This window comes from Trachinotus anak, unplaced genomic scaffold (assembly GCF_046630095.1).
Source record: "Trachinotus anak isolate AG129_WGS33_773 ecotype Australia unplaced genomic scaffold, CSIRO_AGI_Tana_v1 ptg000013l, whole genome shotgun sequence".
In the NCBI taxonomy this organism is placed as follows: Eukaryota; Metazoa; Chordata; class Actinopteri; order Carangiformes; family Carangidae; genus Trachinotus; species Trachinotus anak.
Genome location: NW_027273864.1, coordinates 18,202,025 through 18,228,929, shown reverse-complemented (window position 1 = coordinate 18,228,929; position 26,905 = coordinate 18,202,025). Strand labels below are relative to the sequence as shown.

At 39.3% G+C, this 26,905-nt stretch overlaps 1 protein-coding gene across 1 annotated transcript; it reads left to right on the top strand.

Annotated features, from left to right (window-relative positions):
* Positions 1 to 110: 110 nt before the first annotated feature.
* On the top strand, positions 111 to 26,901 carry mst1 (macrophage stimulating 1). Its single transcript, XM_071495605.1, has 23 exons — positions 111 to 462; positions 993 to 1,137; positions 2,770 to 2,885; positions 2,981 to 3,095; positions 4,599 to 4,735; positions 5,366 to 5,486; positions 5,660 to 5,778; positions 7,656 to 7,830; positions 8,305 to 8,435; positions 9,025 to 9,127; positions 9,585 to 9,721; positions 9,864 to 9,896; positions 10,002 to 10,119; positions 10,207 to 10,284; positions 11,037 to 11,183; positions 11,291 to 11,397; positions 11,696 to 11,835; positions 12,935 to 16,141; positions 18,282 to 18,482; positions 18,649 to 18,732; positions 21,149 to 21,199; positions 21,350 to 21,388; positions 23,435 to 26,901. The coding sequence occupies exons 1-18, from the start codon at positions 414 to 416 to the stop codon at positions 13,094 to 13,096; spliced, it is 2,133 nt and encodes a 710-aa protein (XP_071351706.1). The 5' UTR covers positions 111 to 413; the 3' UTR covers positions 13,097 to 16,141; positions 18,282 to 18,482; positions 18,649 to 18,732; positions 21,149 to 21,199; positions 21,350 to 21,388; positions 23,435 to 26,901.
* Positions 26,902 to 26,905: the final 4 nt, after the last annotated feature.

The following is a 26,905-nucleotide window of genomic DNA, read 5'->3' as shown; positions in this document are numbered from 1 at the left end:
TTTGGAGAAGTGCTTTTATTATGGCAGCGAATTAAAATCCAACCAGACGTCTGTGTTTTGTGCAGGATATTTGGTTTTAATCGTCAGGTACATTGAACACAGTTTAATGGAAAGAAGCACACGAACAAGGGCCGATGTGCCACTCTTCATTAATGATTAATGATATTGATCGGCTGTGTTTTGGGGATTAGGGCCTCTGTTTGAGCAAGAGCAGGGTTGGCGTGTGGGTGGTTGTGTTTTCTTGTTTCCTGAGTGGATTTCCAAACTCCTTCTGAACACTGAGGGGGATTCTTCTCTTTCATAACGTTGATCTTTTAAAAAAACGAAACTAAAAAAACTAAAGGATCTCAGTCTGTGGTAACACTTCTATCCAGTATTATAAAAGAGTCTTTATCTACCACAGACCACAAACAATGAAACTGCTGCTGTGCTGTGTTCTCCTTACAGTCGGGCTGGTCACTGGTAAGAACATTTTATGATCTCTGTTTTAGTTTTCAGTGACTCAAAGTTATAATCATCTGTATTGTTATGAGGACAATGGTGTTTTGATTTCAACGTGTGTTTTGGCAGCAGATTTTGAGTAAAACACTGTCAAGTAAGTGCCTCCTAAGATTATAGATTAAACTACGAAAATGAAGAAATTCCTAAAATACAACGAACAAGTTTTCTTTTTGGTATTTTTTGTGAGTACAAGGATTACTATGTAATTAAGTTTAGTTCTGTATAAATACATACTGGTGATTGTTGTAGTGGCAGTGGCTGTGGCAGTAATACCAGTCGTGGTTGTTTGTTTCAGTAACCAGATATGTTGCTCTCAAAAGCTTTTTCTGGTCTCACAAACCTGCAGCTGTTGGTCTCTTGGTCCAAAGGTTGTATGTGTGCAGGCTTGGTCCCAAATGATGCAGTTGGTCCAAGTTCAGTTAGCCCCTGCACTGGGTATAGATACAGGCCTGAAAGAAAACTGTGGTTCTGGTTCTGTTATGTATAAACAGGGTACCGCAGTCCTCTGAATGACTTCCAGCGCTCCGAGGGCAGAGAACTGGTTCCTACCTCCTGGAACTCAGCACGAGTGCTGATGTTACCGGGGCTGAACCTGGAGGACTGTGCCACTCGCTGCTCACAGTCACTGGACTGCAGGTATCAACCTGAAATAACCTAATACAGCAGGGTGTGATCATTACTAAGCACCGTTTTCCTCAATGACGCCACAAAAAAAACAGGTTTATGATTTGTTTCTCATGACTTAACTTGTGTTAATTTTCTATTACTGAAACATTACAGACCTGTAAAGAGCTCCGTAACTGTTGTGATATAATATATTTCATTTGAGACTCAGTTGAGCCACAGAGCATCAGGGCCAGACCCGTTCACCGATCAGACTAAAAGCTTATTCTTGACCTCAGAAGCATAAGCTGACAAAACAATCCCAGCTCGTGTTACAGTAATAGCTGTTCAGTAGCTTTCAGTCATATCACACGATCTTCACCAGCAGATAGAGTTTGCTCAGTTTTCGTGGAAATGCATTTTTTAAATATACATTTATCTAAGCATTTTAAGGACTTCTCACTGGGCAAACTTCCTCTGCTGAGGAAAATCATGTGATATGGTCAAAAGCTTTTAAGGAACCTTTTGATTAGACTGTTTTGCAAACTATTCATTGCTATAGTTTGCAAGTGTAAGTCATGTCATGAAGTGGAAAACCATTAATTTAGGGTTGCAGATGTTTTCAAATTTTGAAGGAAATTATTAATGATGTAGTTTCAAATGTTTGTAAGTTATTAATATACAGCTGTGAGGCCAGATGTTGTGAACCTATCTTCTAGAAGGAATAATAATCCATGAGATGGGTCCACCCTGATAAAAATAGCTACAAAGACCAAACAAAGGGATCTTTCAATATAGATAATAAATCCAGTTTATCACAAATAATGGTTTGACAATTATTTCTACCAGTTATGAGAACATTGTAGTCAACAAAGTAATTTTCTGAGGTCTGGGCCTGTGACAAATTCACTACAATTAAGTCCAGCAGGGCAAGAAATAAGCAGTCAGACAAGCAGACAGGGTGTAAACAAACAAACATTTTAACAAGGTTATCTAAAACACTTTATTTCGAGGTAAAACTGGCAGTAAGCGTACAAAAAATATCATTAATAATCCCTCATTGCACAGGAAAACACTCAGTATTGTTATATATAACCACTACTACTGAGTTAAAATATATGTAAATGTATTGATTCTGACACTGAGGAAATCTTCAGAGGCTGGTAATTGACATGAATGTTAGCTACCAAAAAAAGGGAAAAAAACCAAAAACATTTGTTATCCTCTTGCTCAGTTAATTCCACCCCCATCTAAGAGCTGTCAACCATGACATGATTGATAAAAGAAGTGGAGCATCACACTGACAGAAACCTTATAACTAATTCTACATCAATTTTAGCAACAACAGTTAATTACTCATAACACAGTCTTGTGGAATCAACATTTATTAGCACATCACCTTTCTTATTTTGGCTCTTACAAACACTGTGGGTCAAAGCTGAAACAGGAAGTCAGTCTGTAAATTGTGATGGGGACTGGGACATTCCCAGGTCTCAGCTATTAATTAATGTCAATTAATGTTATTACTACAGGTTGAACTTTTGTTGTTATAAGGCTGAATTATCATCACAAACCCGAAATGTCTTTTTATTTAATAAAACAAAATACATTAACTAACAAACTTAATGTATGAACCTTTGACATGAAAATATACCTCACCACCAGAGCATTCAACTATGAGACTCGTCCGACTGTCACCTGTAAGCACCTGCCCTGGGTGGGTGATGGCAGCAACGCAGAGGTGAAGAGAAATGTAAACTGTGACCTTTACGAGAAGAAGGGTGAGATTCACATGCACTCACACTGTGTGAAGGTACAGAGATCAGTTTGATGTGTCAGTACTGGAGTTATATAATCGGCTGTTTTCATTGTGAAGTCTATGTCAGAAAGTGCATCGTGGGGAAAGGGGAAGACTATCGAGGGAAGGTGTTCACCACAAAAAGCGGTCTCACCTGCCAACAGTGGTGGTCCAAGTTTCCTCATGATCACAGGTGAGACACATCTTCTGAGGAGTCATGAAGTCTTTCATACAGTGCAGTCAGAAGGTTTTAAGACATTGTTTGAGCACATTGAGTTTGAAATAAAACAACCATGAGGATAGATTTTTAAAGGTGTTCATATTCATACTGGATGAACAGTGAAAGCCTCATAGCTGCTTTAATACCTAATCATCCAAATGTTGAACTGTGCAACAGGTCAGAGAAAGTAAGTAGCAGCTGAGTCCATCTGGACAGAAATAATGATTAATTAAACATCAGTGATTATGAATCTCTGACCTTGTCCTGTTGTTTGGTTGCGGAGGGTCTAGTTCAGTCTTAGAGGTTTAGTTGAAGGTGGCATTCCTTTATCCATGTGGCTATGTCAGAGAGACAAGCTGAGATCCACGCAGAGACCCTGGGGTCCTCTGGCAGGAATGACAGGTATAGTTGGGTGTCGTCTGCATATCAAAAGGAGTGAGATAGGATTATAAATCAAGAAAGTGCTTTGCGAGAGACGCCCATGTCAGAGAGTACAGACAGCGGGATGTGGTGGTTCACTGTATCAAAGGCTGCTGATGGATCCAGCAAAACAAGAACCATGGACTGAGCTGCAGCTCTAGGTGGTCTCAAGCTTTAACAGACAACAGAGCCGTTTCAGTGTAGTGACCACTCTTAAAACCCAACTGATTTGGATCAAGGAGGTCACTCCATGAGAGGAATTCTGAGACCTACTTGAAAACCGCCCTTTCACTACACTCAGATAAAAATGGGAGTAGTGAGACCGGTCAATAGTTCTCCATTTGAGCAGGGTCACGTGAGGGCTTTTTGAGCAGAGGAGCTACCATAGCCTGTTAGAAAGCATTTGGAAATGTTCTCGAAGCCAGTGAAGCCTGCATCACATGTGTTATTGTTGGTTACTGCCATTTAATGGTGGGAGATACGGCTTGAAGGAGGTTAGTGGGAATTGGGTCCAGCGCACACGTAGAAGCTTTGACACATCATCTCAGTGAGAGGGGTGAATGGGAGAAAAGACGCGTCCTTGACCTAGGGAGACCGGAATGGACATGCAGTGGGAATACTACACGTTACAGTTAGCCCTCGGTGGCAACACTGGCCTCTAATGAGGAAAATGTGCAAAGAGGAGGTAGAGCAGAGGTGACCATGGAGGGGAGGTGGGTGGGAGATGTGCAGGATACAGCAGAATGAAATCAAAGCTGGTCGCAGACGGCAGTTCCAGGAGGCATACGGTGAAGTGAATTAAACAGTGGTCAGAGAGGTGCAAAGGTGTGACTGCTAGATTTAAGTTCATGTTAATTTGTCCACTTACTTCCTGTCTGAGTCCTATACTGTTTATTTGAAGTGGATTTAAACACTCACTTCAACCTTACGGTCAGAATCAAGTGTGCTGGACTACAGAGCCAACACATCAGAAATGCGTCCTAATGACCGTCTGACTCCTCTGTATAATAAATGTAAGAGTCCATCACTCACTGTAAAACTCTTGGTCTGTCTCAGGTGGACTCCCACAGCTGCTAATGGCTTGGAGTTGAACTACTGCAGGAATCCAGATGGGGATCGCATTGGTCCCTGGTGCTACACCACGGATCCTGAGCGACGCTATGAAAGCTGCAATATTCCCCAGTGCAAAGACGGTACATGCTGTTCATATCCATGCACGAAGCAAGTGTGATGGGTGATACTTTATTTATGGGTCCTGAGGTTTCTCAGTAATTTCCTAGGAGTTTTCTATGTAATGTCCTACTAATTATACAAACAATCTAGACTATATTTAGAGAAAGTACAGACACTGAGTTTTTAAGAAAAAATTGAATTAATATGTACTTGAGTGCAGTTAATACATGGTTGTAGATTTCTAGATGAATTTCCTTGAAAGAATCTCTTTGGTTTTAATCATGAGTTATACCCAAATAAATATTCATTTATTTGTTGAGTATGCTTCCTAGTTATACACATAGAAAGACATTTTTTAATATTTTTGCATGTTCAGTTGAGTTAAGTGCACTGATGTTTACTTTAGTAAAAGAAGGTTGTAATTAACAAGTGTACCAATTCAACAGACTTAATTTTCCCTGTAATTAGCAACAAATTACACAGTCTTCTCCAGCAATCTTCCCAAAAAATTATTAGTTCCTTTAAAGGAGATTACTTTGAAATGACGGGACCTGTAAAGTGAAGTTTTTCTGTATGTGTGATCTTTTCTTTCCTTTTTCTCACTTGTCGCACCTCTGACTCTAACACCGCGTCTGTGGTTTTGTTTGCAGAGGTATGTATCACATGTAATGGAGAGGACTACAGAGGGCAGGTCGACCACACTGTGAGTGGCAGAGAGTGTCAGAGATGGGACCAGCAGTACCCTCACCAGCACATCTACCAGCCTGAAAAGTACTCGTGCATTCATTACCACATTACCTGTCACATGATTCACCAGATGAAATTCATAATGTGAACTTACTGACATGTAAATGCCACACAGCACATTCTGCTGATGCAGCCCTGCTAGTGCTTTGTTTTGTTATTGTGGACATAAAAAAACGGCTCATATGTATTTTTTTTAGGTATCCTGATAAGAGTTTAGATGATAACTATTGCCGTAACCCTGATGCCTCGCCGGTGCCCTGGTGTTACACCACAGATCCTGAGGTGGAGAGAGAGAACTGCGAAATCAGCAAGTGCAGTAAGATGGTGCTTTTGTTACAGTGGCACTATTAGAAATGCTCATAATAAGATTAGAGTTGGAACAATGGGTTAAAAACTTCTCCCAGTCTGTTATGTTCTATGATAGTAAATTAAATGTATTTGGGTTTTGGACAGGTAGTTGAGCAAAACAACACAGTTGACTATTATATCACAGTTTATAGATGTAATGATTAATTATCCAATGACTGAATGATGATGTGTTGTATCATAGCATAGGTTTGTTGGATTCAGCCTTCGTGTTTGTTTTCCCTGTTTAGTTTTTGTCATTAGTTTGTGAGCTGGGCTAGATTGAGTCGATTACCGCGGCATTAAGGAGATACAGTGGAATTAGGGAGTCTCATTAAGTCACTGTAATTAAATTTAGAAAAATCACCTTTTTGTTGTTTGTGCAAATTACCTCCCAAATTCTGAGACATTTCAGACGTGGGTCGCACTTTATTTGGATAGTCCACCTACTGAGAATTTACAGAGCGTTTGTAACATTTCACTATTGACCTTTCTGATGCTCAACTAATATTCAACAATTCCACAAGTATTCAACCAACAGTTAGTAAACCAACTAAATGTTAGGATTAAAAAGAACGAGTCAGATTGTTGAAGCTCAAGTAATAACCTGTTGAAATGTTACAAAATTATACATTGTCTCAAGGGTGTCAGGTTAATTCATATGATTTAATTTAATTTCTTTTTATAGGCTACAGCTTATTTGAAACTGTGATATAGTTTTGAGTTCATTAGTTTTCAGTAGTAGTGGGAGTAGTAATACTACAGTTATTGTAAAAATATACATAACAATGAAATTCAAAGCTATGATAGAAGGAAGTAAACATTTTGTACTTGTTTGTTATTTGTTTCGTTAAATATAAAATTATATATAAATCAATACTTTTGATTTTAACAACTTTGAAGTTGGGGCTACTATGTTTAATATTTAAGAAATTACACGCCAAACACAATCAAATGCTTAACTTTTAGCTTGAGAACATAAATAAATAAATCTGATGCCAAACCAGGGCAATCAGTGTTTTCTCCAAAATTACGACATGAGTTGTGCAAGATGAGACTGGCAACATGGGTATTTCCAATGAGAGCAGAGATCGCTTTAGCCTGAAAGTCTGTAAGATAGCACCATCATGTGGTGAAGCAGGGAAAAAAAAAAAAAAAAAACCTCTCCAAATCAATTCTCACTATCATAATCAGCCACAAAAATATATAAAAAGAATACTACATATGTTCTTTTGTATGTATGTGTGCGTTAATTTTATTTTAAAAATAGGCTGGGATAACCAAACTAAGATCACTGACCTACAGGATCACAAGATAATTTGAGGACAAAAGTATAAAATCCTCACTTTAACCTTTTCAGTGTCACATTTTGTGTCACATTTCATATATTTATAAAATAGATACATTTTACTCTCAGTTTAATTTCATTATTTGGATTCAGCTGCACAATCATCCTGTTCTTATCACACCAGGGTAGGAATTATTCTTACATAGTTAAGGACTTACAAAAAGAAAACAGTTTAATCGTATTTGTTAAATAGTTCCACATTAACATATTCAGTCTGACAGCACGGCTAGTCTGTAGTTTATAGACCCAGTCATTCCATGTTATCATTTTGGAAGTACAGGGATATTGCTGCTGAAACAGGCTGGGCTGAAAGAAATACCTCACCAAGATTCTTTTTAAATTCAGTATTAATTGCAATATCCACAAAATCTCCTCTCTTCATTCATTGGTGAAGAGTCCTGCTCAGTGGGCCCACATCAACTACCCATCAACCTCTGTTTTATCCAAATAATACCTGTAGCACTAATGTATTTCCTGCTCAATTTGCTTCTTCTGCCCAGCTGAGGTCCGTGTTGAGAAACGGCAGCGCTCCAGCTTCACTACCAACTGTTTCCGCGGCCGTGGGGAGGATTACCGTGGTAAAGTCAACGAGACAACATCGGGTATCCCCTGCCAGCGGTGGGATGCCCAGTATCCTCATGAGCATCCCTTCTACCCTAACACATACGAATGCAAGTAAGCAAACAAAAATACAGCATGATGGAGGAAGGAAAAGAAGATGAGTTTGTTTGAAAGGTGAAAGTACTTTGGGGTCACTTCCTTCACTCATTGCCTTTTAGTTTGAAAGTGCTCTGTGTGCCTCACACATGAATATTAATGCCAATATGTCATTGCAGTGAATTTTCCTGTGATCTTATTTCTCTGCTGACAGTTGACAGTAGATGATAGATTGTCAGAAAGTGCACATTAAAAAGCTCTCGCGTAATATGGATGTGAAATGAATATTAAACTTATTTGTGACACAGTGATCATTAATCATGACAAAATCGATTATGAGCTTTTCAGTCATCTTACTTTAGTAGAAATTACAAGAAATGTTGGTGTAATCTTGATATATCTAAATTAGAGGGGCTAGGTCAATATAGGATGTCTCCGTAGCAGGTCAGTTAATGCATTGTGTAAACTGACTGCATGTTGCTACTCAACAAGGGGTTTGGAGGAGAACTACTGTCGTAATCCAGATGGGTCGGAGGCTCCCTGGTGCTTCACATCTGTGCCAGAGATGAGGACTGCTCTCTGCCTACAGATCAAACGCTGTGCAGACGACATAGAAGCAGAGGGTAAACCCCCTTGTTTTAGATTTTAGATTTAAAAAAAAAAGATATATTCAGTGAATACTATAGATTACTGCCAACACTGGATAAAGATGAGGCCATGTTGTAATGTAATATTACACAGGGACATGCAGGGCTGCTGTAACCAGGATTCTGGAAATAGAGGTCATGAATGCAAGCCAACTCCAATGCAAACCCCCAACCCAAATTTTTGACAAGGCTCCATTTTAATTTGGTCTTTAGCTTATTTGCTTTCTTGCCGTGAGTTAGATGCCCAGCCAGCAGCTGCTTGGCTTAGCTTTGCTGGTAGGAGGATGTTTTTTATTTTACAGACAGCTATGATAATAATATAATATAATAAAAAATCTAACTGTAATAAACATTGCTGTAAATGCAACAGAGTTGACCAAAAACTATTGTCCATAGTCCTGTAATCCCAATATGAGGCTGTTGAATTAAACTCTCCGTACATACTGTCCTCGGTTGGGAGGGCAGGAATTGTCAATGTTATAAGTTCTCTTAAAAAGTTTTTTTTTTTTCACTGAATTCCATAATTCGTCAAATTCACTGTCATGATAGTAATTTCTTTTTTCAGACTGCTACCATGAAAATGGAAAAAACTATCGAGGAATGGTCCGCAAAACCCGTAAGGGGATCACCTGCCAGAGATGGAATGTGAACACACCTCACCGGACCAAGTACGCTGACCATTAAAGTCTTACAAAGACAGATTTTTTTTTTTTTTAAATAACAAGAAGATCACAGTCTGTAGGCTTTTGAGGAGATTTACCACACAGGCTAAAGAACAGAGGCTAAACACAGAGTGGTGTTTTGATTGTATGTATTAGAAATATATGAGTTATAACAGATTTCTATTTGATTTCTTTAATACTAACTGCAAAAATAGTAATGTAAAGATTACTATGCAGCACATACTGCACACAGTTAATATTTAGTATGAAATTGGGACTTGAGCTGCTTAAAGGTGCCACCAGCCAGGAGGCAGCATCCATTTAATTTACATATGAGAGGATGTACACTCTTTTCTGCATAAGAAAAATTGAAGAAGAAAAATCACAATTGCTTTTTCCACTAATGAATGACATTTATGAGATGCTTGTAGCTTTAAGAAAAACAATCTGTGTGATATTCCAGGATAAACCCAAGGACACATCCTGAGGCCAATCTGACACAGAACTACTGTCGTAACCCAGATGGGGACCAGCATGGACCCTGGTGCTACACCACTGACCCCAAAACTGAGTTTGATTACTGTGCCATCAAACAGTGTGGTACAGTTACTGAACTCTGCTTTCTTTGTCTATCTGAAGATCTTTAACATAGTTTTATACACTGTGTTGTGCAAAATTCATCCAGAACTTCTGTTTTCTGACGAATTTAACGATTAATCTGTTTCTTGATGTTTTCCAACAGCTGGAGAAAGAGTGTCCCTGACTGAATCAGGAGGTTAGTGTCTGGATGAATATGAAATACGATTTCCAAGTTGACATGCATCTTGTGTTTTCACAAAAATATTTAATCTTTCCTCTTCACGCCTTTTTGCGAACACAGAGAGGGTTAGTGACTTTAGTGAGTGCGGAAAGAGAGAGGACCGTGCCCAGAGGTCAAGGATGCGTATCGTGAATGGGATTCCTGGAAACTCGCCATGGACAGTGAGCCTCAGAGACAGGTGAGTCTTAGAGCCAATGGTGTTTGGTAATGAACAGGTTAATTACACTCTGTTGTGCTGTGTGTGACCTCTGACCACTATGTGCAGGAAAGGAAACCATTTCTGTGGAGGATCCCTGGTTAACTCCAGATGGGTGATCAGCACCAAGCAGTGTTTCTCCTCTTGGTAAACTTTATTTATTTGAAGGTTTTTCAAGCACAACCCATCAGCGGGGCGCATCAGCAGGGTCATTTAAATTCATGAGCTGCCTGTTGCAAGCAGCCAAAATCCACTAGCATGCAGACAGAATAAGCAGAAAACATTTCCAAAACATTATCCTGCACACTGAGGTGCAAAACAAGATTTGTCATGAAAATATAGGTAAAGTTGTTCACATTTTGTCACCACCAACAAAATGATTAAAACTAACCCACACTAATAACTAAAAGTCAGGATATGTCAGCTTCTGCTGCCTTGAACCATTTTTAGCCATGCTAGCAGCATTACCAATGATACTAATGTTGGTCTATCCCATTTGTCCATATGGAAATATATCAACAACTACTGGTTGGACTGACATGAAATTTGGTACAGATATCCACAGTGTCTAGACCATGACTACTTGGTTTCGTTATTTCCCTGACTTTGACTCTAGTGCCACCATAGGGTTTTTACTGAATGGATTGCCAAGAAATATAATACACACATTCATGTCTCCCATGGGAGAAAAGCACTAACTTTGGTGTTTCCGTAATATTATCTCTATCTGGATCATCAGGTTCATGACAAAATACCTACAAAACTAATGACAGTCCCATCATCTTCAGCTGCACTTTGTGTTATGTGCTAATTTGCACGTTAACAGACTAACATGCTAAACTACAATGGATGAACACAGCACTTATATTTCCATGTTACTCGTTTGCTTGGGTTCACAGCTACGTGGACCTGCCTGGGTACTCAGCCATGATGGGAACACTCTTTCGTGATCCACAAGAAGGAGAGCCCGGTGTGCAAACCATCCCTCTCACCAAGATTGTCTGCGGGCCCTCTGAGTCTCAGCTGGTCATGCTACAACTGGAATAGTGTGTACTGTCAAAGTGTCCTCTGCATGCGCACACACACACACACACACACACACACACACACTCAGACATACCAATAATCTCCTGACTCCCTCTTCTTTCTGTAGCCCTGCCCAGTTTAATGAGCGTGTCTCTCAGATCTGCCTCCCTCCTGAGCGCTACATTGTAGCTGAGGGGACGACCTGTGAGATCGCAGGATGGGGTGAGACGAGAGGCAAGTATAATCCTTTAGAAATGATAACTTGACGCTGAATTCACTACATGCTGCGCTTCATGCATCTACAATACGCTTCTATTGCAGTGATTAATAATAGATTCCTTGGGACACGCATCTTGTTTCTGCCCTTGAAGTAATGTTGCATTTAAAAGCGAGAGCTACTCAGACTGTTGAGCAACAGATGCCGTTGCTATTTCCAGAACCACTCAACATCTGTCCACCTTCCTTTTCGTTTCCTCCATCTCTCTTAACACATTAGCTCCTAACTTGTTCCTTCTCCTCACTGTTTTTCAAGGGACTGGAGATGAGACTGTCCTTAATGTGGCCCACATACCAGTTCTTAGTAACAAGGAATGCAACAAATACTTCAGAGGTCGTGTTCGTGAGAATGAGATGTGCACAAACGCTTTCCAGGCTGGAGTAGGTGCCTGTGAGGTAGGTGTCCATGCAAACATGTGCACCGTGTCCACGTTCTAATGTCAGTTTTTGAGTTAAATATTTGTAGTTTTTATTTTGAGCTGCTGCAGAATTTCTGCAATCCTTGAGTATTTTCTTTTTTAAGGTTAATATTTTGACATTTCGTCTTCAGCAGATTGGTTACAGTAGTGGTGCAGACATGAAACAGAGGCCAAACCATAGACGCTGTTGTTAATATGGTATACATCTTAACCATTAGGTCACTGGGATGTGCCAGTGCTGACCATTTTACTTTGGCATTTACTGGTGTGCAGTGACGTTAAAGGAATAAGTTCAACATTTTCTGCTTTCTTCTCGAGAGTTAGATGACATATCACTCTCTTTTAATATGAACGTGCATCCTGCAGCTGGTTAGCTTAGCTTAGCATAAAAGCTGGGAAGAGAGGGAAACACTGAGTCTCTGTCTGCGGGTAACAAAATCCACCTTTTGACTTATAAATATAGTACGTTTTACCTAGTTTGTTTTAGCCGTGCAAAGAATGAAGTTAGTTTTGTCCAGTTTTTATGGTGCTGGCTCTAGTTTCATATTTACATTTAATAATACAAAAACGAAGTATAAAAATGACAAATTGTGTTATAAGTGGGGGTTTTGAGCCTTAGGCGTGCTGTTAGGTGGGTTGTGTGAATGTTGGACAGAGCGTGAGCTAACTGTTTCCAGGCTTTATGCTAAGCTAAGCTCGCTGTAGCTCCATGTTTACCACACAGGCGTGAGAGAGTTATTGATCCTCTCATCAAACTCTCAGTAAGAAAGTGAATATGTGTTTCCCAAAATGTAAAACTATTTCTTTAATGCCAAGGATAATTCCATAAAGCGCTGAGAGAGTGTTATACACGTGCAAATACTGATAGTGAGGGAAATCTTTTGATGATGAAATCACTTTAAGCAAAGACCGTACAGCTATTTATATGTTCCTATAAATCAAACACATTCGCCATTTGGATAATGGAAGTGGACCGGACAAGATGTGACTGCAAGATGTTTCCAACCTCAGCAGTGACAGTCAGTCATAACAGAGACAAATAATGACTCCAGAGTGTTGTTCCTGTGTGTCTGCAGAGAGACTATGGCGGCCCTTTGGCGTGTCAGAACAGGGACTGCTGGGTACTCGAGGGTGTGATCATCCCCATGAGGCGCTGTGGACACCCAGGACAGCCCAACATCTTCATCCGTGTCTCAGTCTATGTGGACTGGATCAAGAAGGTCATGGAGATGGCTTAGAGACAGATAGCTGCCATCCAACAAGGGACTGATCAAATCCACTTCGAAACTCCTCTGGAGCAGTTATTCAGTTGACCATTTACATTTTTGTTCTTCTCAGATATTTCTTTTACAATTAAAAATACAAATAATACAGCGAAATGTGTAATCACATTTTATTACACCATATTTTATTATTATGAATTTTTATGTTTTTGTTTCGTTAAAAGATGTAGAAAACGTTGCAGGTAGACACGCTTCTTCATGGAGAAGTAGTTAAGAGTTAGTTAACTAACATTAAATGCATCAATAGAGCCATTTAAATTCATGAACTGCCTGTTGCACCAGACAGTATTAAAAAAAAAAACATTTACATTCCCAAAGCACAATTGTGTACGCTGCAAAACAAAGAACCACGCAGAGATGATTTAGCATAAAAATGTATTGTTGTTCAAATTTAACTTCACTTTCAACACACACTATTCAGTATAGGCTATTTATAGGCAGTATACAAACATTTAATAAATTGTTTTTAACACGCTATGTTGTAGTTGCAAGCACCTTTAAGCATTTATTTTTACATATTTACTGTACTCATCAGAAGACACATTTTCTATTATTACAACTGTGTTTCATTATATTGTCATTCATTATTGGTTTATACACTGGTCTCCACTTATGGGTGCCCACAGCAGGAGCTATAGTTGTTGACTTGATACATTAATAAATGCTTCTATCTGCTCACAATTACATTATAGTATGTAGTCATCAATTTCTTCAATGTTTATGTACTGCCTATAAATGCTAAATAGGCAGAGTTAAAGTAAAGTGTTGCCAGTTTTTGTTATTTATTCACCAAAAACTAAAAGGATTTAAGGATCAAAACTAATTGTAGCCCCTCGGGTTCAGAGAACAATGACTGGAGCTAATTAACTTCCAATAACAGAGGAGGTGTGCGGGGTTCGCAGCAGTTTTTAAGTTCCCAACATCCACTGGAAATGGACCCTTTACCACAAAACGCCTCCCCTCCTCTCCCTGGCACTGAATGGAGCTCCAAAATACCTCCTTTGCCCCCAGCCTCTAAAGAAATCCCTTCTCTGCCTGTCTTTTGATGCCTGCCCCCACCTCCAAAGACATGCCTTTGTGCCTTATGCAGAACTGTATGCGCTGCACATTCTTTCTAGTTCTATAGGAGGATTTTTGTAACCCAGTCCTGATGAGCCCACGGAATTCAGCTTAAATAAACCTCAAGATCAGAGTCCAACCGAATCTCAGACACACCAGCCTGCAGAAGGCCACTGAACTCTCTGTGTCTAACGCACACACATAGATACACACACAATTCACACACAATTCTCTCTCATGCAATCCCCCTCCACTCCACCTAACCATGTAGACCATTTCCACAGCTAACTAATGATGGCCAATTATCCTCCTGCTTTACGCAGCATTTGGAAATGGCAGGTTGACAGTTAAGATTTTAGTGTCATTCTGTTCACTTTCATTTAGTAATATTTATAGTGGGTGACTAATCAAATTCATATATGACTACCGGTTCTCAGCAACTGTTGCCAAAAGCTTCTGGGAAAGCTGACTAAAATGTTTAATAAATGCTGCTACAAAAATATGCAAATGATTTCTTTGTTATTCTGTTTTATACATCTTATGCTAACGTGCACAGAAATGATTTGAAGGCTGAAAGAGATAAACATTTTCTGAATTCAGATTTACTGATTGATTATGATTGATTTCTTTGCAGTGGGCTAAATGTAATATTCAGCTTTCACAGCATAATATTCAGTGTGTGAATTTCAGGATTACATCATGAAGGTGACACTGTAAACAGTACAAATCAAGCACTAGGCTTCATCTTTGTACCTTAAAGCTTTATATTTTGGTCTCATGCCAGCAAGCTCACCTGACATGACTCCATGAGAAGTCCAGCTTTAGCCGTCCCTGGAATGTGTATTCACCGTGGTTCAAACATTTCCATCTGTATTTATCTGTTTGTGCAAACTTACAAAGTAACTGCCTGAAAATCAGAGCTGACAGTAAACCTAAATAGGCAGCAAAATTATTCATTACTCATTCAATTATTCATTATTATCTGAAAACACATATCCACTCAAGGATATAAATTCCAATTTTTGCTTCATTAATATTTGAAAACAATAAAAACAAAAAAAAAGAGAAAATAATTGAATAAAAAAATAGATGAATAAAGGACTGGGGATTCAACTTTTTACATGTTCTGCATAAGAAAATGGAAAGAAAATACATCTTATGCTTATACAGGAGGCACAAATATGTCTATTCTTCCACTGCTTCTAACCCTAACCCTAATGTATGTTTGCATGCAGTGCACGATGATAAATGAACTAAACGGGGGGTAAATGTGTCCTTAAACAAATGCATATCAAGCAGCTGCCTTGCAGACATTTGATATATTTGACATTTCTGGCGTTTGTTCTGACTTACAGAAGTATATCTCTAACACTGTAGGTGGGGAGATAACAGCAGGGAGAGTGAAACCTCTGCTCTAATGGGTCTGATCTCACCATCATTTCTACTGAAGCAAAACTTTTTCCTCCCGCCTGCGGGGAACTTCCCAGCCCCCCGGACCCCACTTTGGGAACCCCGGAACCAGACTCTACTCGAGCTCCTGTCTGATGCCCGTCTCCTTCTCTCCCTCTCTCTTTTCCTCTCTCAAGTGGGTGAGCTTTTCGGGGCGGGGTCCTCTGTTTCAACCCTCCTACCCTCGTCCTTTCTTAAAACATGCTTTAATAGAGAAAGTATGCAATGCATACTGCTCTGCTACAACCCCCCATTATACTGCAACTGGGGTATTCGTGACTGGACGTCTGAGGGGATCGCACACATTTCCGATTAGAGGAGGAGGGAGAGAGAGAGAGAGAGAGAGCGAGAGAGAGAGAGAGAGAGAGAGAGAGAGATTACCGTTTCATTCCAGCCAATGAGACGGTCGATATACTAAGATTTTCATAGTTGTGCAGGAGCAAAGTGAGCCGACTGTGTGAACTTCCAGGTAAAACTGCGAACCGACTCAAGGTAAGTCCAACAGCCTCTGCAGTCATTGTGCTGCATTTGGCGCTGCCTGCATGAACAGGATTACTCTGCCTCAACATGGAGCCTATAGCCTGAATGTATGCATGTAAGTTGTGTGGCTGCTCCGAAAGGAGAGAGCGTTTGCACCTGTGTTGCCTGCCTTTTGTCCTTCTCGGTAAAGTTTTTTTGCAGCTCTTCGCTGGCACTCGGTTCATCCATTTCGGCGGCGGACCTGTTGTTATCACTCCAAAAACCCAACACATTTGAGATCGATTGCGCAAGTGATGGAAGCAGGGGGATGTTGTGTTAGTGAGCGCCGACTCTACGCTTTAAAAACTCCTGATGGCCTCGACTGCTCGCCGTCAACATGTGCCAGCGAACTTCCACCAAAGCCTGGGAGCTTTGGGTTCACGGGTCCGCTGCAGGGGCGCTTTACGCACCTTCTTGAAAGGCTGGAAAAGAATGTGTTTTTATGGTTGCAATTGCCGCCCATATGCAAAAAGTACATTCAGTCCCGTACTTGACTGCCAAACGCAGACTGGTGGAGCGGACGGTCTGCTGCTGCAGGAGAAGTGCAGGACGCTTGTTGTGTTGCCCCCGAAATGAGTTTATAAGCGACGAGACGACGTCGTGCGTCTCATTTGGCTTTAAATCGTTTGAACGAGGACGTAGATTTCTCAAATTACTCCCGACTTCCTGCTTCGGTGCGGCCGTTTTGATAGGCTGCGTTGGCAATTAGTGTTTGGCACATTCCTTACAGAGCTGGGCGTTATGGTGAGCGACCACCTTGGGACATTAGTGCTAGAAAGAGAGGGGGGGGGGGGGGGGTTTATTATAGGCATGCGTTGTTTACTCTCCTAATAAAAAGTAAATGAATTAAGTCGGTAATGTATTACCTTTTTAAGAAGTTACCATGACAAAAGGATAGACACTGTTAACAGCTGGGGTGTTATTAATCAGGCCCATGACAACGTCACTGGAGTGTGACTAGAGCTGAAACTATTAGCTGATTAATCGATTAGTCCACCAACAGAAAATGGACTATTATGAGCTGTTTTGATAGTCAGTTAATCATTGTTGTCATTATTACTAGCAAAAATGTCTGAGGTTTTTCCACATGTAAGGATTAGCTGCATTTCTTCATCTTATGTGATGGTAAACTGAACTTCTTCGGGTTTTGGGTTGTTGGTCAGACAAAACGAGCAATTTGAGGACATCACTCTGAGGGGCTTTTTTTTTTTTTTTATTGTTTTCTGACATTTTATTGACTAGATGATTAATCTTATTGACAGATAAATCAATTATTCATTTGGTCTATGAAAATGTCAGAAAACGGTAAATAAACAACATGTCTATGGCAGTTTCCTAAAATCCAAGTTGATGCCTTCAGATACAGTTCACTATCACACCAAACAAATAACAAATAAATCCTCTACATTGAGAAGCTAGTACTACAGTATGGTTTGCATTTGAGCTTGAAACTTTAATCAACTGACCGATCGTCAGGGTAGGAATGACAAATCGTTGCAGCACGAAAGTTCACCATAGACTGCAATCTCAGATTTCATGTTATCGTGATTCTTTCCATTAACATTTTGCATGTAGTAGTAGTTGTTGTAGTAGTAGTGTGTGTGTGTGTGGGTGTGTGTGCTAAATTATTGTCTTAGTGGCACAAGTTTTACAGTAACAGATGTAGCAGCATCAGCACACCCACCACATGCACGTCCCCATTGAGAAATACCTCGCAGAGGACAGATGGAAAGACAGTGTAAAGTACAGTAGATGCAGATTTTGGATGGTAGATTGAGTTGTGAATATCTGTGCTACTTTTAGTCGCTGCACACCACTCTCATGTTTCCCTGCATTTGCCAGACCCCTGACTGTGTTCCGATGAACCTGGTGCCAAGGCTTATGCATAAGCAGTTCCCACGCTTGCTCCTGGAAAAGGGTCCTGTGTGGTTCTGAATTATCTTTTTAATGATACATTAGGCACTGATTAAAACTCACTGTGGTAATTGCAGGAAAAGGAATATTTTTGAAGCTCTACTGTATACCTGATTATCCTAACGGCTTCAAAGAGGATTGCCAGTTTTGCATTCCAGAGTTGTAATATTTTTTCACGTTTCTTTGCTCACTTCTCCAGCTCCTGATACTCAGGTCTTCTCCTCTTTAAGCCCTCGAGGCCGCTCCTCCAGGCTTTGATGCCCACGCTCTTTAAAGCAGGTGGACAGACACAGGCATGAGTGACAGTGGGACCAAAGAGCCGTCTCCCCAGCCGAGCACTGCCCAGTCACCTCCTGAGCCTCCGCGCAGGGGGAGGGGTCGGCCACGGAAACAGCAGCAGGTAAGGACTTCAGTCTTTAAAAGATGAATCCAAGCAGCTTTGTCATTTCACCTTAAATCGGGAAGTAATTAAAAAATTTAAAAAGTAAACCCGAAAAAATGATCTCCTGGTTTTAGAAAACAGCTCATGCAAACATTTTGGCTCCACATGCCATCTCTCTCTACAGGAGCCTGTTGGACCACCAACTCCAAAGCGACCAAGAGGACGACCGAAAGGCAGCAAGAACAAAGGCCCCAGAACTGCACTGAAGGTTGAAACTGACCAGTCTACCTACAATATTAAATATTTATTTGAACTTTAACTTTTGTATTTGTAACAGCACCTTCTTTCTGCACTACAGTACCCAAATCTACTTTGCCAGTCAAAACCTTTTTGGACACTCTATTTACACATTTTGATAAATCACAAGAAATGTATATATATCCTAAGATTAGAAAATATTGTAAGAAAGAAACAATCATTAGTGAAGCCAGTTAAAGGCAACATGTTTGTCTTCCAACTAATGGAAGTGCTGCCTATATGTTTATAACATACTGTATATGATCTCAACAGATTTATCTTTTTAGTGCCTCTGAGAGCTTTGCAAGTAATATGTCTTGAAATGCAAAGATTTATCTCTTGTGGGGCACTGTAAGACAGTCAGCAGACATGGTGAGGCCAAATGTCAGCTGAAAATAGAGAAAAGACAAGCTGTTAGTCAGTGCTCACAGATGGACTGGTCAGTGCAGAGGTAGCTATTATTATTCTGACCAATGAAAGATTGACTTATACAGAAATAGAAAAATCTTCTATGAATACTGTCACTATAACACTATTAAAACACATCATGTCTGCTGCAAAGTGGTGGAAAGTACATTTACGGAACTTTGCAGGTTGGAGGTCCTCGTACTTTGCTCACATTTTATGGTACTTTGTTCTTTTATTCCACTTTTCATTGGGAAATGTACTGTTACTGACAGCTCTAGTTACTAGTTACTCTGCATCTGCAGTTTATCATTTTGCACACAAAACATTTTATGTTCTTCTAAAATATCACAAAGTATATCAATAATATATTCAACAGTTGAAATAAGCTCCACCTCAGCCAGTTATAACATTAAAATGCTGCTTACACATGAATGCATCAGCAAAATTACTCAATAATTATGTATATACTGTAACAAACATGTTGTTACGTGATGAATATTTTACTTTACAATTGTACAATTAAGTACATTTTGATGATAATACTCACTGTATGTACTTTAACTCAAGTAAATGTTTGGATGCAGGACTTTACTCATGGTGCAGTACTTGTACATTGTGGTGTAGCTTCTCTTTCTCAGGTAAAAGATGTAAAATTCTTCCTCCATCACTTTGCCTGATTACGGTAATCAAGTTGCCCTTATTAACTTGGTATTAGTGTGAATTTAGTATGTAGCCATTTTTAAGTCACTTAATCAGACTAAATTGACTGGGGGTGTGCAGACATGCTAGGGCTGCAACTATAGATGTTTTTAATGATTAATCTGCTATTTTTTTGTTCGTTCAGTCTGTAACATGCCAGAAAACTGGTAAAAATTGCAGCTTGATGCCAACCAACACTCCAAAACTCAGTGATATTCAATTTATTGTCAAATACAACTGAGAAAAACACCAAATATTTACATTTGGAAAGATGCTTTAAAAATGACTTCAGCAGCAAATCAGTTATCAAAATAACTGCTGATTGCTTTTCTTATGATACACTCATCAATTAATCAACCAATCAGAAGTTATGAAACAGGCATTCAAATGCATCATTATCAGCAACATTGCTTTTTACATGGTCATAGAAGAATTAGTCGCTATACAAATAATAAAGATGCACTTAGTGGTTTTGCTAAATCAACACTTTAAGTTCAGGTTTGAGATTTGAAGAAGTCTGTTGACTCAGGGGGAAACGTTGTTGCACTGCCCCTGCTGGAAGCTTTACATTTAAATCAGAGGATTTGCAGGAGCTGTGTTGCATTTGTGACATGTTGTAGATACACGGTATAACCCTGTATATCAACCGGTCTTCTTATACACACTTCTGTCATTAGTTTGTTTTGTTGGGAGAGGCATAGAGGAGACTCACAAGGTAAATGCGGTTGTTTTTTTACATCACTAGTTTTTGAGAAACAATTATAGTCGAGTAACTGAACTTGCTAAACTTGTTGCAACCATCTGAGGTATTTCACATATGAACCTGCAATTAGACATGACAGTCACACAAATCCATTGTTTGTGTTTTCAGATTTGGGAAAACTGGACATTTCTCAGAGGAGACAGAGACAGGAGATATGCCATAAACCTTCTACTTAAATGTTGATGTTTTCCTAAGCTTTCACATCAGCACAACATTGAAGCTGGATCCAATGCAGTTCCCAATTAAGCATTTACTGAACATATCAATATTTCAAAGGATGATCCGAAATGGAGAAAAAGATGTTTATCACTAAAGAGACTAGTTTTTTTTTTTTTTTGCAGTTTGGGCTTGTAGAATGAAATCTAAGTATTCCCAAATAACCTTTTTAGTTGTTATTGATACAATTTATGGATCAAAACCTGCTGTAAAGCTCTCAAAAAAACGGTAGTATTCAACTGAAAACTGCTGTTAAAATATATGAACCTCGCTTTTAACCACCTCATCTATTCTTCCACAGAAAGTAGAGCCCGTTGGGGAGAGACGACCGCGTGGGCGACCAAGGAAATGGGTATGGAGCAATCACTGACATCATGGAGTTAATTGTAAAAAAATATCATATATGACCAAAGCCTCCAGGGTGTCTGTGCATGCTGTACGCCCCTTGAGGGTTACTCTGCCTTCATGTTTAATTAATTTTGTCGCCTCTTTCTCTCCACAGCCTCAGAAAGTAGTTCAAGAAGTAACTGAAGAGCAGCAGGTGAGGAAAACGAAATCTTTAAAAGACAGAAGGGTGGTCGAGTTTTGTTTTGATGCAGCACTTTAAGCCACAGGTTTCCTCAAGTCAACCGAAAAATGACTGCTCTACTTTAGATGGAGCTTTAAGTGTGTGAAATAAGGTCTGTGTTTAAGAGACGCTTGAGGCATTTTTATGTTTAGCTCGTTGAAATGAAGTGAAATGCTTAACTTTAAGAGCCACGCTCCCTGTTGAGTAAAATTTATATCAAATGGCTCATAATCTAACAAGCTGAGCAGTGGGTCTGTTCAATCTCAAGATCATTATAAAGCATTAAATCCTTTAAGCCCCTGGGCGTGTACAACGTAACGCTCCTCCACTGCAGATTTGCCAAATCATTATCACCTTTTAGTGTTTTTTATTTTTTTATATTTTGAAATAATCTAGTATTGCATCAAACTGAAGTCACTTTGAGAGATAGTGACTGTGGAGGAATGCAGCCGCTGCTTCAGTTCAACAGAAATCTCATTTTGTGTCACAGGTTTACCTTTTGACTAATGTCAGTTACATCTATGCTTGTTCAATACAGTGATGATCTGGACAGTTGATCTCATTTAACTGTGAGTATCATAAGCTTGTGTTAAGCACACAGCTTACGTTGCGCATCAAACCTTAGCGACATTCACATACTCATTTGTAGATTTGATAGTGAGGCTGCACCGAACAAACCTTGTCCTGATTGATTCCAGCAGGACCACTTTACACCCAGTTACCACTTTGTTAGGTATACCTGGCTAAAAATGATGCAGTGCGTCACACTGAGAGATATTTCTCTTATTTAATCGACCTTATTGAAATAAATGGGATGGACAAAATATTGGATACAGCTCTCAGAGTAATGTAATACAATTCAACAGCAGCCTCCGAAATTAGCATGAAGCTGCATCAGCACCTCTCTAAAACAGTTTCAACAAATATAGAACATTATAACCTTCATGAAGATATGATTTATTTCAGAATTATAGTTTTTTGGCTTTATCTTTTATTAAGAGAGAGCAGAGGGGGGTGATAACATACAACTGAATGTGTATGTATATTTATAGTGTATTAGTGTAGCTTAATGCAAAATCATACTAAAATATTTAAGCGTCTGCTCAAGTTTCTTTCCTCAGGATGGAGAACTCTGTCCTCCATGTATCCTGTAGCTTATGTGCATTTTTACCTTTTTTGAATATATTCATATTTTTTATCTTGCATTTTTAACCTTTATATTTCTTTTAGCACATGCCACATTGCATTTTACCACACATATTACTTGTGTGTGTGACAAATAAATCCTCTGAATCATTTGACACTGATTACAATATGAAGAAAATACTGTGTAAAATGGCTGAAATTGCTGATGCTTTGGCATATTTGAGGTAAACAGCAAACAACCAATGCACATGTTCTGTGTGCTATATGTAAACTGACTTCATGAGGATATGACGAATTCTTGGAAATGCACAGATGGCAGTGTTGAATTCCCCAGATACACCTCCAAACATCCTTTCATGACATCCAGTTTTGGTGAATATATACACCCAGTGTTTCTCAGAAACATAGCCATCTTGCTCATTTTTCAAACGAAAAACATTGCCTGGCAGTTGTCACCAAAGCGGGCCAGTTCTCTTGATGCCCCTCGTCTGCCTTATCGCATCCTCTCCGCTGAGCAGTTTGTCAAAGAGGTTAAGATGCTTCATAAACTGAAACCGTTAAGACAGACTCCTTTTCTCAGTCGCACGCACATGAAGGGGAAGAATGAGTCAATGTAGAGAGGGGAAACTTGATCTAACTGCTCTCTTCCTCTGTCTTTTTGGTTTCCTGACATAACCGTCATCTTCCTCACATTTCTAGGTCTGACAGCTGGACCTACTTCCCCGCACGCAATCACTCAATGAAATTTTTTGACACTCATTCTTGTATTCTCGTGTTCTTTCTAGTATTGATTCATTACCTTGCGCATAATGAGTCATTAGACTACATCAGACAATAACAGACAAACTGGTTTTGGTCCCCTGCCTGTTCCAGGGCCCTTCAGAAGAGGCTGAGGAGGGGCCCTCACAGCCCTCGTCATCTCAGGTTCCAGCACAGGAGGAAGGGGAGTAGATAGGACACCTCTCTACCTACCTCAAGGTTTGGCCTCAAACAAACAGGGGTACAATCCGACTCCTATCTGTGATGGGGATTCAGAAACACACACACAGACACACAGACACATACACACACATTCACATAAAATCATTGCAGAAAGTGGTTTCTTCTCAAATGGAATACTCAACCCTTGATTTGTTGGTTCGCTATAAGTGATTGGTGAACATCTCTGTTTTTAACATTGAAGAATTGGATGGGGCTTTTTTTTAAATGTTATAGTTTTCACGTTTTGGAAAATACACAGGAAGTGTATTTTCTAAATTGTTGGACTATTCCTTTAAGAGTGCCTGCTTTCCTGAGCCCCTCAGCATGAGTGTGTCTGTGTGCATGAGCATGTGTGCTGGGTATGTGAAGAGGGGACAGGTTTGCGGGCTAAAATGAGCAGGGGGGTAAAGGAAAAAAAAAGGAACCAAACTGAACCATTTTATCGAAACATGTTTCTGAAGTGTCAGGAATCCTCATATGAAACGGGAGCAAGGTGATGACATTTTTAGCAATGTTTCAATATAAACATGGTGCGCTGAAGTCATTATTATGAAAGTAGATGTGAAAGGTTTTACTCTTAAGTGAAATATCCAGCTTTGGGGGGGGGCGGGTGTTGTGTTCTTCGCATTGATTAAAATAGCTGAAATGTCAATGTAACCAAACATATTCAGATTGTTAATCACCTCAGTGAGATGCGGTTTTTGTGTCCTTCCAACCAGCAGCTGATTTAAGAAAAAAAAACATCCAAAGGTTGAGATGGATATCTCACTTTGGAAACAGACTTTCACATATACTATACTAAGTCATTTTACCACACTCAGGATTTCACTATTACAGTGCTTTTACACCATATTGAAACCTCAGGTACAAAGCTATTCAGGAACATGTTGTCAGTCTACTCAGTAATAATTATTGTGCTGTGTTCGTTGTGCATTTCTGATCTGTATTTGACATTACCAGTATGCCTTGACACAAAGACCTCATTTAAACCTCAGTTACCCTCAGATTCTTAATCTCTCATTCTACCTCAGTAACACAAAAGACAGAAGATCTCCAACAAAGTAATGCTCCGCTCCATCAGCAGTGACACACACACACACACACACACACACACAAACAGACACTCTTACTGTAAACACACACGCTGGTTCATGCACAGATATACAACACAGACAGGCAAAGGGCTTTCAGGACTACACACAAACAAACAAACATACACCAGTAGAGGATTTTTACTACCGGTGTAAAAAATAAAAGCAACAGTGTCATTTCTTTTAAAAACTGTATTTGTTAAAAGCTGAAGTGAGACTTGGTTTTGTTCTCCTGGGAAATAAAATGCAGCCGATAGTTTACAACAACTTTGTGTAGTTCTCTATGAAATACTTGTCTTGGTTTTTTGGTGTTTTGTTTTTTTTTGTGTTGGTTTTTGGGTCTGATACTCCTTTCTCATTTTTACTACATCATGTTTTTTCAGATTCATACACTGTAAATTGTATGTGTGACACTCTTAATTCATGTGATTTGAAAGGAAGGGCAGCAAATAACCACACAGTGTTGAAATACATGACAGTTATGGAAAACAACAAGACACCGTCAACACAGTAACCTTGTGTAAAAATTACCAAATCAATTCTGGGTAATTCATTAATACTCAACAAGAATCAGTAACCCTGTCTCTGAAAGTTGTACCTTCATTTCTTATTGGCTGTTAAAAGCTAGGTAATAACTTTTGTTGAGCAACGACCACTGCAGCCACAACGTGATAGTAATGCGTAAATGCTAAATACTAAAATATGGCACAACAGTAGCGCAAGTAGAATGTTGTGATAAAGTCAGCTAACATTGCCGATCAAATGGCGTGAGGCTGTAGCAGGAAAACCCCTGACTGTATTGAATTGGGGGGTGTTTTATTGCTTATTAATTAAACTTTTCATTTGTGGGGTCTCCTGCAAAAGTTGCATACTTGCTTTAAAATCACACCCTAATAACAAAAACACGCAGCATTTTCTCATTGACCTCTGGTGGTATCCAGCCATGCAGATAGTTTTGGTGTAATTTGGTCAGGTTTGAATATACCTGTTTCTGACACTTCTTGTGACACCCCAAAACACCATCCGAAAAAGTGGAAATTTGTATGTGGTCACAGTGTTGTGCTCATGGTGCTAAAAAAAAAACTACCCAAAACTACCTGCATGATCAGATACCACTGAAGCACTAAAAGTTAAATGTAAACGTTTTATGTAGTTTTGGAGAACCCACACTTTAAGGTTAACTAATGAAGAAAGTTGCCTATTTTATATGTAATTAATCAGTAATAATTTAGCATTTATTCATAATTTAGCAATTAAACAACTAGTCATATAGAGTAATTCTGGTATTTTGGAGGATTTTTTTCCATAGATTACCAAACTGTTTTGTTTTAAAAATCTAAAGTAAAGAGGTTTCCAGCCTCTAGTCTGTAATTACAAAAATGTTTTTGAGACTTTGGTGGACAGGATTTCAGCACTTAAACTGAAAGACAAATGCAAATACTTCATCTTCCTAGATTTCGTCCCTGTGTCATCATGCATGGTAGACACATATCACTTAGTTGTTTATTACATGACTTGAATATCACCCATCATTTACTGTATATATCAAGTGTTTCTTCACTAAAAACTTGCTTATTTTATCACTGATCATATGTTGTATCCCAATAATTTTGTGTATTTCAGCATTGTTTACCAAATTGCTGCCAGAAGAGCTCAGTTCATTTACAGACATGTATGTTTTCTTGTTCAACTGCATTGACTTTACATTCTTTTTGCCCTCTGGACTACCTCTGAAAACACACAAGCGTGGGTCGTCTCTGAGGACATTTTTGGTCACTTGAACCTGAAATTGTCCATCAGACCTGCAGGCGATGTGAATGAAATCTTGAACTAAATGTCAAACTAGTACTGTTGTAGTCCACTCATCTCATCTCACTACATTCATATCACCATAAATGAATGGAAGCCAACCTGAAGGGTGCCTTTTAATTTAACTACAGCTGAGTCAATGTTTGTTATTTACACAAGCTATGTCTGGATATTTACTCTCTATATGGGGACAACGTTTGTATGTGATCTTACTGATAGTGATGTAGTTACATACAGTACTTGATCCATTTTCAACTATTGAAAAGTTGAAGTGTAACTTGAGAAATCATATTTTATGCCTTACTTTTAACACCATTTTGTAGTTATATTATTGATGTGTCCTCATCCACTTCATTAATAGAACTCACAAACCTGTGATATATATTTTGTTATGATTCTTTACCATGTGATTTATGTTATTCTGCTTCTTTATCGCTTATCAATAAAATATCACACCTACCAA